Source organism: Schistocerca gregaria, chromosome 4, assembly GCF_023897955.1.
Source record: "Schistocerca gregaria isolate iqSchGreg1 chromosome 4, iqSchGreg1.2, whole genome shotgun sequence".
NCBI classification, from domain to species: domain Eukaryota; kingdom Metazoa; phylum Arthropoda; class Insecta; order Orthoptera; family Acrididae; genus Schistocerca; species Schistocerca gregaria.
Genome location: NC_064923.1, coordinates 444,277,564 through 444,290,138, shown reverse-complemented (window position 1 = coordinate 444,290,138; position 12,575 = coordinate 444,277,564). Strand labels below are relative to the sequence as shown.

Genomic DNA, 12,575 nt, shown 5'->3' with positions numbered 1-12,575 from the left:
TGGGACCAAACGGCAATGTCGTCAGTCCTGCAATTCCAAAGTGAGTCACATAAGAAAGAGGGCCTGCTAAAAGTGGATGGATCCAGTGAAAGGAGTCAAATTATAAAATAATGATCATTAAACACACACAGTAAAGGCATAAGAGGTGGGGGTGGGGGTTGCGGTCATGGTGTCACAGACCGAGAAGACTGTAAAAGAAGTCCAAACCACAACCACCCTGCCCCTGCACCCCTGCTCCAAGACTAAAGCACAACCTTATATCTGAAAACGAAAACCACTTTCACAGAGGAAACCAAGGGCCAGTTCAACCATCTGTGGATCGTCTGCTAATACAAATTTAAGGAATCAGCAAGATTATACTCAACACAAAGGACCAAAAGAAGGGAACATTCCACCAATGTGAGATATCGTCAGTCTGGTTCCCAACCACATTTGGAGGTGGGACATTATGTACGAGGAAACAACGGGTGAGCCAGGTATGACTAATGTGTAAACGGCATAAAACAGTTTACTCCTTCCGAGGGGAGTGGAAGGGAAAGCGCCAAACTGCAGTAGAATCCTTGATTGTGCAGAGTTTACTACTATGAGCAGTAGTGCACCAGATGGCATTCCACATTTGAGCAAAGAGAGATTTGACACATATCTACAGCTGGAATCAGGAAAGAAAATGGGGGTTATGTATCTGCTTCTCTAACTAAACAGTCAGCCAGTTCATTCCCTGGGGTGTAGGGATGGAAAAGGATATTGTGTAGGTTTGGCAGGCAGCAGAATACCACTGTGGGAGGAGCGAGAAGTATAGTGGGTAGGATCTAGATGCAAGACCTGTCCCACACATCCTCCCATCACCACCAACTCCTGCCCAGTTACAACCATCACCTATGCCATCGAAGGCAGGGCACATGTGAAATCAGTCCTGTGGTCTACAGACTAAGCTGCAACTACTGTGCTGCATTCTATGTGAACATGACAACCAACAAGCTGTCTGTCCGCATGAATGGCCACTGACAAACTATGGCCGAGAAACAACTGGAGCACCCTGTTGTGGAGCATGCCACCCAACAAAATGTCCTTCGTTTCAATGACTGCTTCACAGGCTGTGCCATCTGGATACTTCCCACCAACACCAGCTTTTCTGAAATGCGCACAAGGGAACTCGCCCTGCAATATATCCTACATTCCTGTAATCCTCCTGCCCTGAACATTTGCTAATTATTGTCCTCACCCACCTAACCCATCCATGTTCTCATCCCAGCAGTACACAGTCCTATATTGCACCAATGCACCCAGTCTTTTTACTTCTCTCCTTTTCCACCAACCCCTCTCCCCCACCTTCCCGCTAACCTCCTGACTGCATGCTCCCAGCAGCAATTTACTGTCCCCACCTCTACCCTACTATCCAACCCCCTCCCCACCCTCATCCATTGCGACTCAACATCTTGCAATGGTTATTTTGACACTAGCAAACTTGTGCATTAAGCTAAACACCCCATCTGGCTTCAGAGCTAACAGTAATGACCTGAAGCTTGTTTCCCACAGAAAAGAACGTAGAAAATTTGCAGACAGTAAATAACAAGCAAAATAAATCATTTTTCCACTTTTTATTGTTTTCAACTTTTCCACAACAGTACTTGTGCAGCAAACTTAGCAAAATATGATGCAGAGCAGAGTGCAGCAACATATTTTCACAGCCTTATAGTGAACAAATCTGCAGAGCAATTTATTTCCACAGCCCTATAGTCAAGAAATCCTATCAGTGCATTTTTAATCATCATATATGAGCAGAAGCAAAAATATACACCACACAAAAAATAATATTAAACTGCAGCTTCATGATGATAAAATTCGAAAGTATGTGACATCACAATCTAGTATCTAGGATGACAATTTTGCAATTATGATACTATATTGAATTGAAGACTAGGAATGCTACAGAAACAGATCCTCTTTATTCATAAATTAATAAACTTTGAAATAGCAATTTTTATAATGCTGACTACTTGTAGTGAGGATGTGACAGTTTACATTGTCCCACAAATGATGTACACTCGTGGCATCCAATATTTACAGAGTCGCACTGAGTTCTGTAGTACTAACGAGACAGATGGTTATTTCTCAAGAAATTACTGACTGTAGACTAAGGCTGCAGAGTCAGTTTTAAACACTGAAATCTTCTCAGATTACCTTTGTGGAGATTACAAATCAATACGCTCTAATTCCATTTTTTTAATTACAAATTGAAGATATTTGCATTTATAATACAAAAATGAATGTCTCGTTTCCAGTTCAACAAATCTGCATCAGTTATTTCTAATACAAACAGGAAAAAGCATAAAAGTCAAATCTTATAAGTATGCATAAAAATATAACTCAGAAGAAATCTACTGAGAAAACACTCATAATAAAATATGTCTCAAATACTAGCTTATGATAACTCACCTGTTTAAGCTGTTCACTGTCATAACAAAGAACTTCGACACGAGTAGCAGCTTGTTCTTTAATGTATGCTCTCCATTTAAGTATTTTTCTCTTCATTTCTGCTAAGAGGATTTCACTATTGAGCTTCTTTTTAATTTTATACATTTCTCTTAATTTTTTCCTCCAGTGATGTATCTCATCACTCTCAGTTTTCTCTGTAGACCTTCTTTCACTTACTACATTTGATTTCAATTGTTCTTTTAGTTTACTAATTTCGTCGTTCTGTGCAGCTACTTTGCGATTTAACTCTTCCACAAGCCTTGCATACTGTGACACATGCATTTCACAGTTAACAATATTGCTTTTTACCTGAAACCAAAACCACATTTTTAATTTAATTCTGATATCTTATTTTCAGATACATAAATTTCCTGCACATTTAACAATTAGAGTAAATTTAGCAAACTACAGAAATGTTAGGATACTGACATTACTCAATTTACATTTAAATAAACCATAAATATTCAGCCAATAAAATCCAGGGACGTAAGTCTGACAGGAAGGAAATCATGTATGGGGTTCTCAAGGCTCAATCTTAGGTTCATTACTGTTTCTCAAATACGTAAATGATCTACTGTCTAATGTAGAACAAGCAGGATTAGTTCTTTTTGCAGATGACATCAGTATTTTTATTACTCCCAATATACATACAGAAATGGAAGAAACGATGAACAAAGTTCTCAAAAGTATCATTGACTTGTTTTCTGTGAATGGTCTCACCCTGAATTACACAAACACACATCATATTCAGTTCTGCATCTCTAGGAGTATTGCACCATTGGTAAGTGGGGGTGATGACAATGACGATGTATAGTTTGTGGGGCGCTCAACAGCACGGTCATCAGCGACCGTACAAATGTCCAACCTTTGCTCAGTCCAATCTCCCCACTTTCATGAATGATGACGAAATGAGGAGGACAACACAAACACCCAGTCATCTGGAGGCAGATGAAAATCCCTGACACCGCTGGGACCACTGATAAGTGTAACACATGGTGATGAAATAATACATAAGGGGGAACTTCAAAAAATTCTTAGGTGTCCATATTGATGAGAATTTAAATTGGAAAAAAAAAACATTTTGTAACTCCTAAAACAACTTAGTTCGTCACATTTGCAGTTAGAATAATAGAAAATTTTGTGGTGACGGAAATCAGTAAGTTGACATTCTGCTTCTTTTCATTTAGTAATGTCATGTGGAATAATGTTCGGGGGTAACTCATCTTTAAGAAAGAAGGTCTTCATTGCCCAAAAATGTCCTGCAAGAATAATATGTCGTGCTCACCCATGATCATTTTGTAACCATCTGTTTAAGAAGTTTGGTATTCTGACTAATGCTTCACAGCACATTACATAATTATTATACCAGAAAAAAAATGACATTCATTACTCAACATTAAAGGCTGTCTTTAGCACAGAAAGGAGTGCACAATGCTGAATCACAAATTTTTGACCTTTTACCCATTGGTTTCAAACATCTGTTAGACAGCAAGGTAAAATTGTAAAATAAATTGAAAAACTTCGACACTGTTTAAGAATTTCTAAATTTGTAATGTGTAAAAGTTGGTGAGTAGGAATTGTTAACTCAATCTGTGTATCTTGTTTTCATGTTGGGGGGGGGGGGGGGGGGTAATTATATGGTGATGTTTAGAGTACAAATTACTTTGCAATATTTATGTAAAATGACTCGTTCCACATCATGATGATTTATCGTACAAAATGATCCATGGAACATTAAAGTAAATAACTAGCTAGCTTTATAAAGCAGTGTGAAAAACACACACACACACACACACACACACACACACACACACACACACACACACCACACGGGAATAATCAGACATTTTCAAATTTCCCATCAAAATCACCTCAACACACTATAGCTCATATCAACTGAATTGACAATAAGAACTCTCTCTCTATAATGTACATGCCATTTTAAAAAAGAATCGAACTCCAGAGAGTTTTACTACAGCACTTAATAGCTTTGTCAAAACAGCAGATGTTTAAAACTGTACAACAGAGGGTGGCCGGTGTGCGATTTGGAAGCAGGTAATGTAGTGGAGAAGAAAATATAGACATATGAAGTAATAAAGAAAAGACGAATGAGTTTTAAATAACTACAGAAAGACGATAGCAAAGGAAAATGGGTACGAAATGGAAGACACTTCAACCACGCTAGACTTTTAAAGGAATTTCTTCCCTTCACTCGGTCTCTCAATGGAAATGTTTTTTGCCACGCACTCCACTGACAAAACCCAACCAAAATCTCATGCAGAACCTTGTTTAAAACAGTTGCAATCGCCTTCCAACCACAATCCTCCTCCCTTTCCATCCAGTTATCCCCTGGTAAATTTTCAGGAATTCCTTGTTTCTAACCAGGCACCATCTTCCTTTCCTAAATCCCTCCCCAGTGAGTCCAACATCATTCCCAAAGAGCACAAAAACCACATAGCTGCCAACATTGAAAAGAAGCTGTTAGTAATCACACGATACAGAGGGGCCCACCTCACATGTTTGCTACTGGTCATCTCACTGAGGCTAGGAACAAGGCACTCTCAGAACAACCCTCAGCCTTTGTTGACCAACACCTCTGTACTATTGTCCATAACTTCCCATCCTACATTTAAGACACTGGCTTTCAAGAGTTCCTGCCAAGTTACCAATAGATTCCTTATCAGTCACTGTGGATGCAACATACTATGCCCCAACGTCCCCCATGCCCACAGCCTTGTAACCATGGAACACACACTTTCCCAACAACGTCCTGGTACCAAACCCACCATCTCTTTCCTAATCCTTTTGGTCAACCACAACCTAACCTTTAATTATTTCACTTTTGAAGACCAAATCTGTGGTGTCACCGCCAGACACCACACTTGCTAGGTGGTAGCCTTTAAATCGGCCGCAGTCCGGTAGTATACATCAGACCCTCGTGTCGCCACTATCAGTGATTGCAGGCCAAGCGTCTGCCACACGGCAGGTCTAGAGACTTCCTAGCACTCGCCCCAGTTGTACAGCCGACTTTGCTAGCGACGGTTCACTGACTGCTACGCTCTCATTTGCTGAGACGATAGTTAGCATAGCCTTCAGCTACGTTATTTGCTACGACCTAGCAAGGCGCCAGTATCCGTACTATTGATATTGTGAATCATGTACCATAAAGAGCGACGTTCATCATTAATGGATTAAAATTAAGTATTCCACCAGCTACATCCTTTTTTCTCAATTCTAATTCCCTTGCCACGTTCCAGACCTCTTGCCAGCCTGCGTGAGCTAAAACACGTGCATTTCTGCCTCCTTTAGTAACCCAGTGTCGGCTCTCCTGCCAACCTCAATATTGGCGACGAGAGTAAAAGTGTTCTTATCTAAATTGCCCTGATTTACTTGTGTAATGGCTTCGCCACAATCTGCAGATGTACTGTCCGAATTTTGTCGCTTACAGAATCAGCGGACGCAGGCCTTACTGGATGCCCTTGGACAGCTAGTCCAGGGTCAACGTGCGATGCGAAACGATGCGGCAGCAGCCGCTTCACCGCTAACGCAGCCACAACACGCCGTTGCACCCACTTTTCGACCTTTTGATGCTGCACTGGAAAGCTGGACGGAGTGGTCACGCCAATTTGGATTCCATCTCACCGCCTACAGAATTCAAGGTAATGAGCGGCAGCCTTTTCTCCTTTCGTCCATTGGGGTGCAAACGTACCGTGTGATAGTCAAATGATTGCCCCGACGCGACGTAGCAACTCTGTCCTACGAAGAAATTTTGTCTGCATTAGATGCATATTTCAAAGTATCAGTCAATGTAGTTGTGAAAAGGTATACCTAATTTCGTACAAAACGTACGGCAGGTTAGACTAATCGGGAGTGGTTTGCAACCTTGCAAGGCCTTACTAGGGATTGTGCTTTTGAGTGTCAATGTGGACTCCCTTATTCAGATACTATGATATGTGATGCAATTGCACAGAATGTTTCTGATGTTCGTATAAGGGAACAGATTTTGAAACTAGTCAATCACTCCCTTCAACAAGTGATGGACATATTGGATCGGCAGGACACACTTGACTTTGCTCAGGAATCATTTGAAACTTCGCCAGAAGTGTATCAGGTTAACCAGCCCGCTGGGCGAGCTGCACGGAGCAGTAAACAGCCGTCGTGCCCAGCCCCGCTGCTGCCGCCAGGCTCCCAGCCACATGTGCCGCGCCGGCAGGCTAATGCAGTGATCAAATCATGCCCGTGATGTGCTACTAAACATTCGCGAGAGAATTGCCCATCACGCCAAGCTATTTTGCTTTTATTGTAATAAAAAAGGACATGTTCACAGTGTTTGCCAGAAAAAGCTCAGATCGGAAGCTCAAAACCATTCCAGGCCCTTTGCTTCGCGCCACAATCGGAATCGAACCAAGGATACTCGGGCTCGTGAAACTTCGCCCATGGAAATTCATGTAGTTCATTCCACTCTGCCCAGTGCCACTCTCTCTAACAGTGACTGTGTTTGCCCCAAAAATATTGTGCGTCAACATCATCGGGACTCCCGTCAAGTCGCAAGTGATTATGTACCAGTGTCAGTTCACGTTGCACGAGACAGTCGCTCTTGTCGTCAGCAGGACAATAAACTTTTTGTAGACTTGGACATTAACGGCAAAGTGATACCATTCCAGCTCGATACCGGAGCTGCAGTTTCACTCATCAATCAAGACACTTACAAACTGCTGGGCACACCTCCGTTGCGTGCCGCAAATGTTAAGTTAAGTAGTTATTCGGGTCAAGGTATCCCTGTGTTAGGACAGTGCAGCCTTCTTGCAACATACAAAGGACAAACAAAACTTGTGTCGTTTTACGTCCTTCATTCTTCTTCTGCAGTGAACTTGTTTGGTTTCAATTTATTTCAGTTGTTTAACTTGTCTATAGTAAATCAGGTCCTCTCAGTGAACCACACTGTGCCTTCAGACAGTGTTTCTTGCCTGTGTGAAGAATTTGCAGACATTTTTGCGCAGGGCCTCGATTGCGCTAAGAACTATAAAGCACATTTGGAACTGAAAGTAAACGCGCAACCGAAATTTTTCAGAGCGTGCAATGTTCCCCACGCATTGCGTGATGAGGTCGCAAAAACATTAGACGATTTGGAATCACAAGGTATAATTGAATGTGTGGTGCAGGCTTCTCTCTGGGCATCACTCTTAGTAATTTTGCCAAAACCTTCCGGAAAGTTGAGACTTTGTGTGTACTTCAAGGCTACAGTGAATCCACAACTAGTGATTGCAACTTTTCCTTTACCCCGCCCGGAATATCTTTTTGACAAACTGTGCCCAGGTAAATATTTTTCGAAGTTGGACCTCGCTGATGCGTACTTGCAAATACCGGTGGACAAAGAATCCCAGCGCATTTTGGCAGTTGACACGCATCTTGGTTTGTATTGATTCAAACAACTGCCATTCGGGTGTGCATCCGCCCGTGCATTGTTTCAGCAATATCTACAAACTGTTTGTCCGTCAGTCCCTACTGCAGCACATTATCTGGACGATACTGTGATCTCTGAAAAGACGGAAGAAGAACATTTGGCCAATCTCTGAACATTATTTCAGGTCTTGCGACAAAATGGCCTTCGCTTGCGGAAGGACAAATGTGTGTATTTTGCCCGGGACTTGCCATACTTGGGACATGTACTCAATACCCAAGGTATACATCCCTGTTCCACACACCTTCGTGCCATACAAGACTTGCCATCACCGCAGAATTTGAAGCAGCTATAGAGTGTGCTGGGAAAAATTAATTATTATCACCGTCATATACCGCATGCCTCTTCCATTTCAGCTTCGCTTCATCACTTACGCCGTAAGGGTGTTCCGTTCGTCTGGACGACGGAATGTGACCGCGCCTTTAGCCAGTTGACATCAGCGTTGCTTTCCAATACTTCCTTTACACCATTTGATCCCCAGAAGCCCCTTTTGTTGCTGGTGGATGCATCGGATTTCGGGATTGGTGCTGTGCTTGCGCACAAAGATGAACCGCACGATCGCCCTATTGCCTTTGCGTCCCAATTGCTCTTGTCTGCTCAAAGAAATTATTCATAGATCGAGAAAGAAGCATTAGCTCTCGTATTTGGTGTTACGAAGTTTCACGATTTCTTGTATGGTCGTAACTTTACCATAATCACAGACCACAAACCTTTGACATCGCTTTTTTACGACCAAGCCTGTACCTCCACGTACAGCGCAGAAATTCATTCGCTGGTCTATTTTCCTCTCGCAGTACCGCTACGAAATCTTTCATCGGTCCACTGCTAAGCATGTAAATGCCGATTCATTGTCCCGCTTGCCTGTTGCTGAGGATAGGGCATTCGATTCCTCCGAACTTGCTTGCATGTTCATGGATGCGGAAACCGATGACGTGGTCAAATTGTTTCCGATTGATTTTCGTCGTGTAGCTATAGCCACAGCTGCCGACCCTGTCCTTGCTCCCATTCTGCGTTTTGTTGCTACACAACGGCCCTTGTCAAAGTCACGGATCGGGGACCCGTTGGTTCGCCGATTTTTTTTGCTGTCAAGGAGAGACTTTTTGTATGACGTGGTGTTTTGCTGTTGCGTTCTGATAATGATCAGTCCAGGGTCGTGGTACCATGTTCGTTACAGTCCTCTGTCTTACAGCTTCTTCACCAAGGACATTGGGGTGTAGTAGAACGAAAGAACCTGCTCGTCAGCACTGTACTTGGTTCGGAATCGATGCCGCAATTACGAATATGTGTTGTTCTTGCATGGTGTGTGCCGAGCAACAATCAGCACCACCGTGGAAATTCTTTGCATGGTCAAAAGCCACTTCCCCTTGGCAACGCTCACACATAGATTTTGCTGGTCCATTCTGGAATGTTCGATGGTTGGTTGTGGTAGATTCATTCAGTAATTTTCCTTTTGTTGTTTGGATGTGTTCCACGACGTCATCTGCCACCGTCCGCTATCTTTTGCATTGAAGGTCTTCCACAGACAATTATTTCCGACAATGGCCCACAATTCATGTCCGCAGAATTTCAGTCTTTCTGCAAGGCCAATGGTATTCAACATTGGATGTTTCGCCACAGTCAAACGCTGCCGCTGAACGATTGGTCAGGACTTTCAAGTCACAGATGTTGAAGTTGAAAGAGTCACATTCTCGGGAGGACGCGTTATTGTTCTTTTTGTCCTTTTATCGCTCCCAGCCCCGAGATGGTCGCTCGCCGGCCGAGTTGCTCCACGTTCGTCATCATCGAACCTTGATGTCTTTGCTACATCCGCCGGATCAAGTTCCTGTGCCACAGCAGACACCTGCTTTTGGTCCAGGCGATGTTGTCTACTATCGCCACTATCGAGGTTCACGGAGTTGGCTCGAAGGGCGCATTCTTCGCTGCCTCGGACGCGCTATGTATCTGGTTTTGGGGGCCTCTGGTGAGGTGCGCCGCCATCTCAACCAGCTGCACCTCTGTCGTCGCACGGGATCTGCCGCTCGCCGTCTGCTTTCAGCGACGGTGCCGTCCGTTCAGCGCCCCGGGGACCCATCTACTGGCTCGCCTCAGCCCCAGGTGTTACCGACGCTGCCTTCCATTTTGCCCCATGGCGACGTGCCGCCGCCTGTTCTCCCGCCGCCGACGCCCGCAGTAGACGCGTCGCTGCAACCGCCGGGCACCTCCCTGGGTCAGGGGCCGCCGATCGCTTCCTGTGACCAGTTCTCCTCCGACATGGAACTCTTGCCCGCTCCGGACCATATGTCGTCTTCGCCCGTTGTGTACCCCGGCCCGATGGAGGTCGCCCCTTTGGCCCCTCCTGTCTCTCTACGCATACACCGCATGTTGGCGTGCACCCTGGAGCAGGTTTTCAGGCGTTTCCTAGCTCCCCGCACTCCAAATGGCAGGGTGCGGGTGGCACAGCCTCGCCTGTTGTTAGGCTCCCCACCTCGTCGCATACGTCAACATGGAGTCCTCCCCACGGCGGGCGGTAGCCTTATGCCACAACCGTACACCGATTTGCACAGGAGGAATGTGGTGTCACCGCCAGACACCACACTTGCTAGGTGGTAGCCTTCAAATCGGCCGCGATCCGGTAGTATACGCCAGACCCGCGTTTCGCCACTATCAGTGATTGCAGGCCGAGCGCCGCCACACGGCAGGTCTAGAGAGACTTCCTAGCACTCACCCCAGTTGTACAGCCGACTTTGTTAGCGATGGTTCACTGATTGCTACGCTCTCATTTGCCGATACTATAGTTAGCATAGCCTTCAGCTACGTTATTTGCTACGACCTAGCAAGGCGCCATTATCAGTACTATTGATATTGTAAACCATGTATCGTCAAGAGCGACATTCGTCATTAATAGATTAAAGTTAAGTATTCCACCAGCTACATCCGTTTTTCTCAATTCTAATTCCCTTGTCATGTTCCAAACCTCACGCCAGCCTGCGCGAGCTAAAACGCGTGCATTTAAGGCCTCCTTTAGTAACCCTGTGTTGGCTCTCCTGCCAACCACAACAGAATCTATAAACAATTCTGTGGTACTGCCGTGGGCACTTGTATGGCATCACCCTCCAACAACATCCTTATGCGCCATGTGGAGGAATCATCCAGTTGACACTTAAAGCCCCTCATCTGCTTCAAATTCATTGACAACATTTTCACAATCCAGACTCATGGCAAGGACAACCTCTGCTTTTTTACTCAATAACCTTTACATCTACTTCCAAATCCACTTCATCTGTTACTTCTCAACTCAATGAACCACATTCCCAGATGTCCCTCTCTACCTCTAAGCTGGCCACATAAGGACATCTGTTCATATCAAGTGCACCAACCAACAGTATCTCCACTATGACAGCTGTCACCCACTCCATGTCAAAAACTGTGTTCCTTACAACTTTGTCAGGGCACTGCATCTCCAGTGACTAGCTGTTGTCAAAATATACTGATAACCTTACTGGAGCCTTTATTGACGAACAATAACCAATCCAGGTCACCCATAAACAAGTTTCCCATGTCATCCCCTCACCTGACAACAGTAAATTTGTTAACTATCAACAAACCAGCCAGTCTTAAAAAGCTCGATCACGTCCTTCAACTGAGTACTTCTCTTCATGCCCTGATATGTGGGATATGCTACCCAAAATCCTATTCACCTCACCAAAATAAGTGTCCCACAAACACCCAATCTATAGAATATCCTTGTCTATCCTCATTCAAATCCTGCACTCCATGGATCACATTTGCTCATGGTCAACATAGGTGCAAGACCTATCCCACACACACTCTCATCACCACCTAGCATCATCCACTCACAGACATTTCTTATGCTACAAAAGAGGGCCACATGTGAAAGCAGCCTTGTTATATGAGGAGCAATCAAATGAAAACCCAACACCCATCACAAAGAGATCATGAAATACGTCCATTCAAAAGTAATCGCCACACATCTTACAGATTCAGGTTACTCATAAAAGGTGGAAAAAAAACGAAATTTTTTTTATGACTTATTTCCTGATTACATTGATATACACATTATAAGGTTTCAAATTAAAAATGACCTATATATTCCAAACTTTAAAGTTTGGGTCATGTATGGCACCATGCCCCCTTTATTTCTGTTACAGAAAGCAGTTTTATTTCAAAAAGAACTGAACTTTGTTTCCAGTGATTATACGTATGATACATTGTATAAGTTGGTAACAGTGCAGGTTTCTAGTGTCTGTGAATGATTATATGCACCAGTATTTACTTTTGTTTTGCTGAAGCAGTTTGCTCACGTGTTACTGAATGTTTGTTGCCCAAGTGCTACATATATTTGTGGAAGTACATATCCTTCAGTGTGCAATAAATACAAACTATGCCACACATCAAGAAATTCAATAAAAGGAAATTCCATGGTAACCGGTCCACAAACAAAGCAAGCCACACTGTTGAAAGTAACCTATGTATCAGTTCTCCAGGGAAGAAACTCCCACATGGCACACCTCCTTGTGATGGAAATTTGTGTGTTCACAATGACGCTGTTTGAAGTGGATTTTTTTGTTGTTGATGTGGGCATCTTATCTTCTTTGATAAAGGAAGTGGCAAAATGTAAATAATGTGATGGTGTAGGCTG

At 43.8% G+C, this 12,575-nt stretch overlaps 1 protein-coding gene across 1 annotated transcript in view; it reads right to left on the bottom strand.

The window, feature by feature from the left end:
- Positions 1–12,575, bottom strand: part of LOC126266746 (uncharacterized) — a 145,046-nt gene that overhangs the window by 63,186 nt on the left and 69,285 nt on the right. The window contains exon 8 of the mRNA XM_049971248.1: positions 2,437–2,784. Coding sequence (XP_049827205.1) covers positions 2,437–2,784 — 348 coding nt within the window. The remainder of the gene's footprint in view (positions 1–2,436; positions 2,785–12,575) is intronic.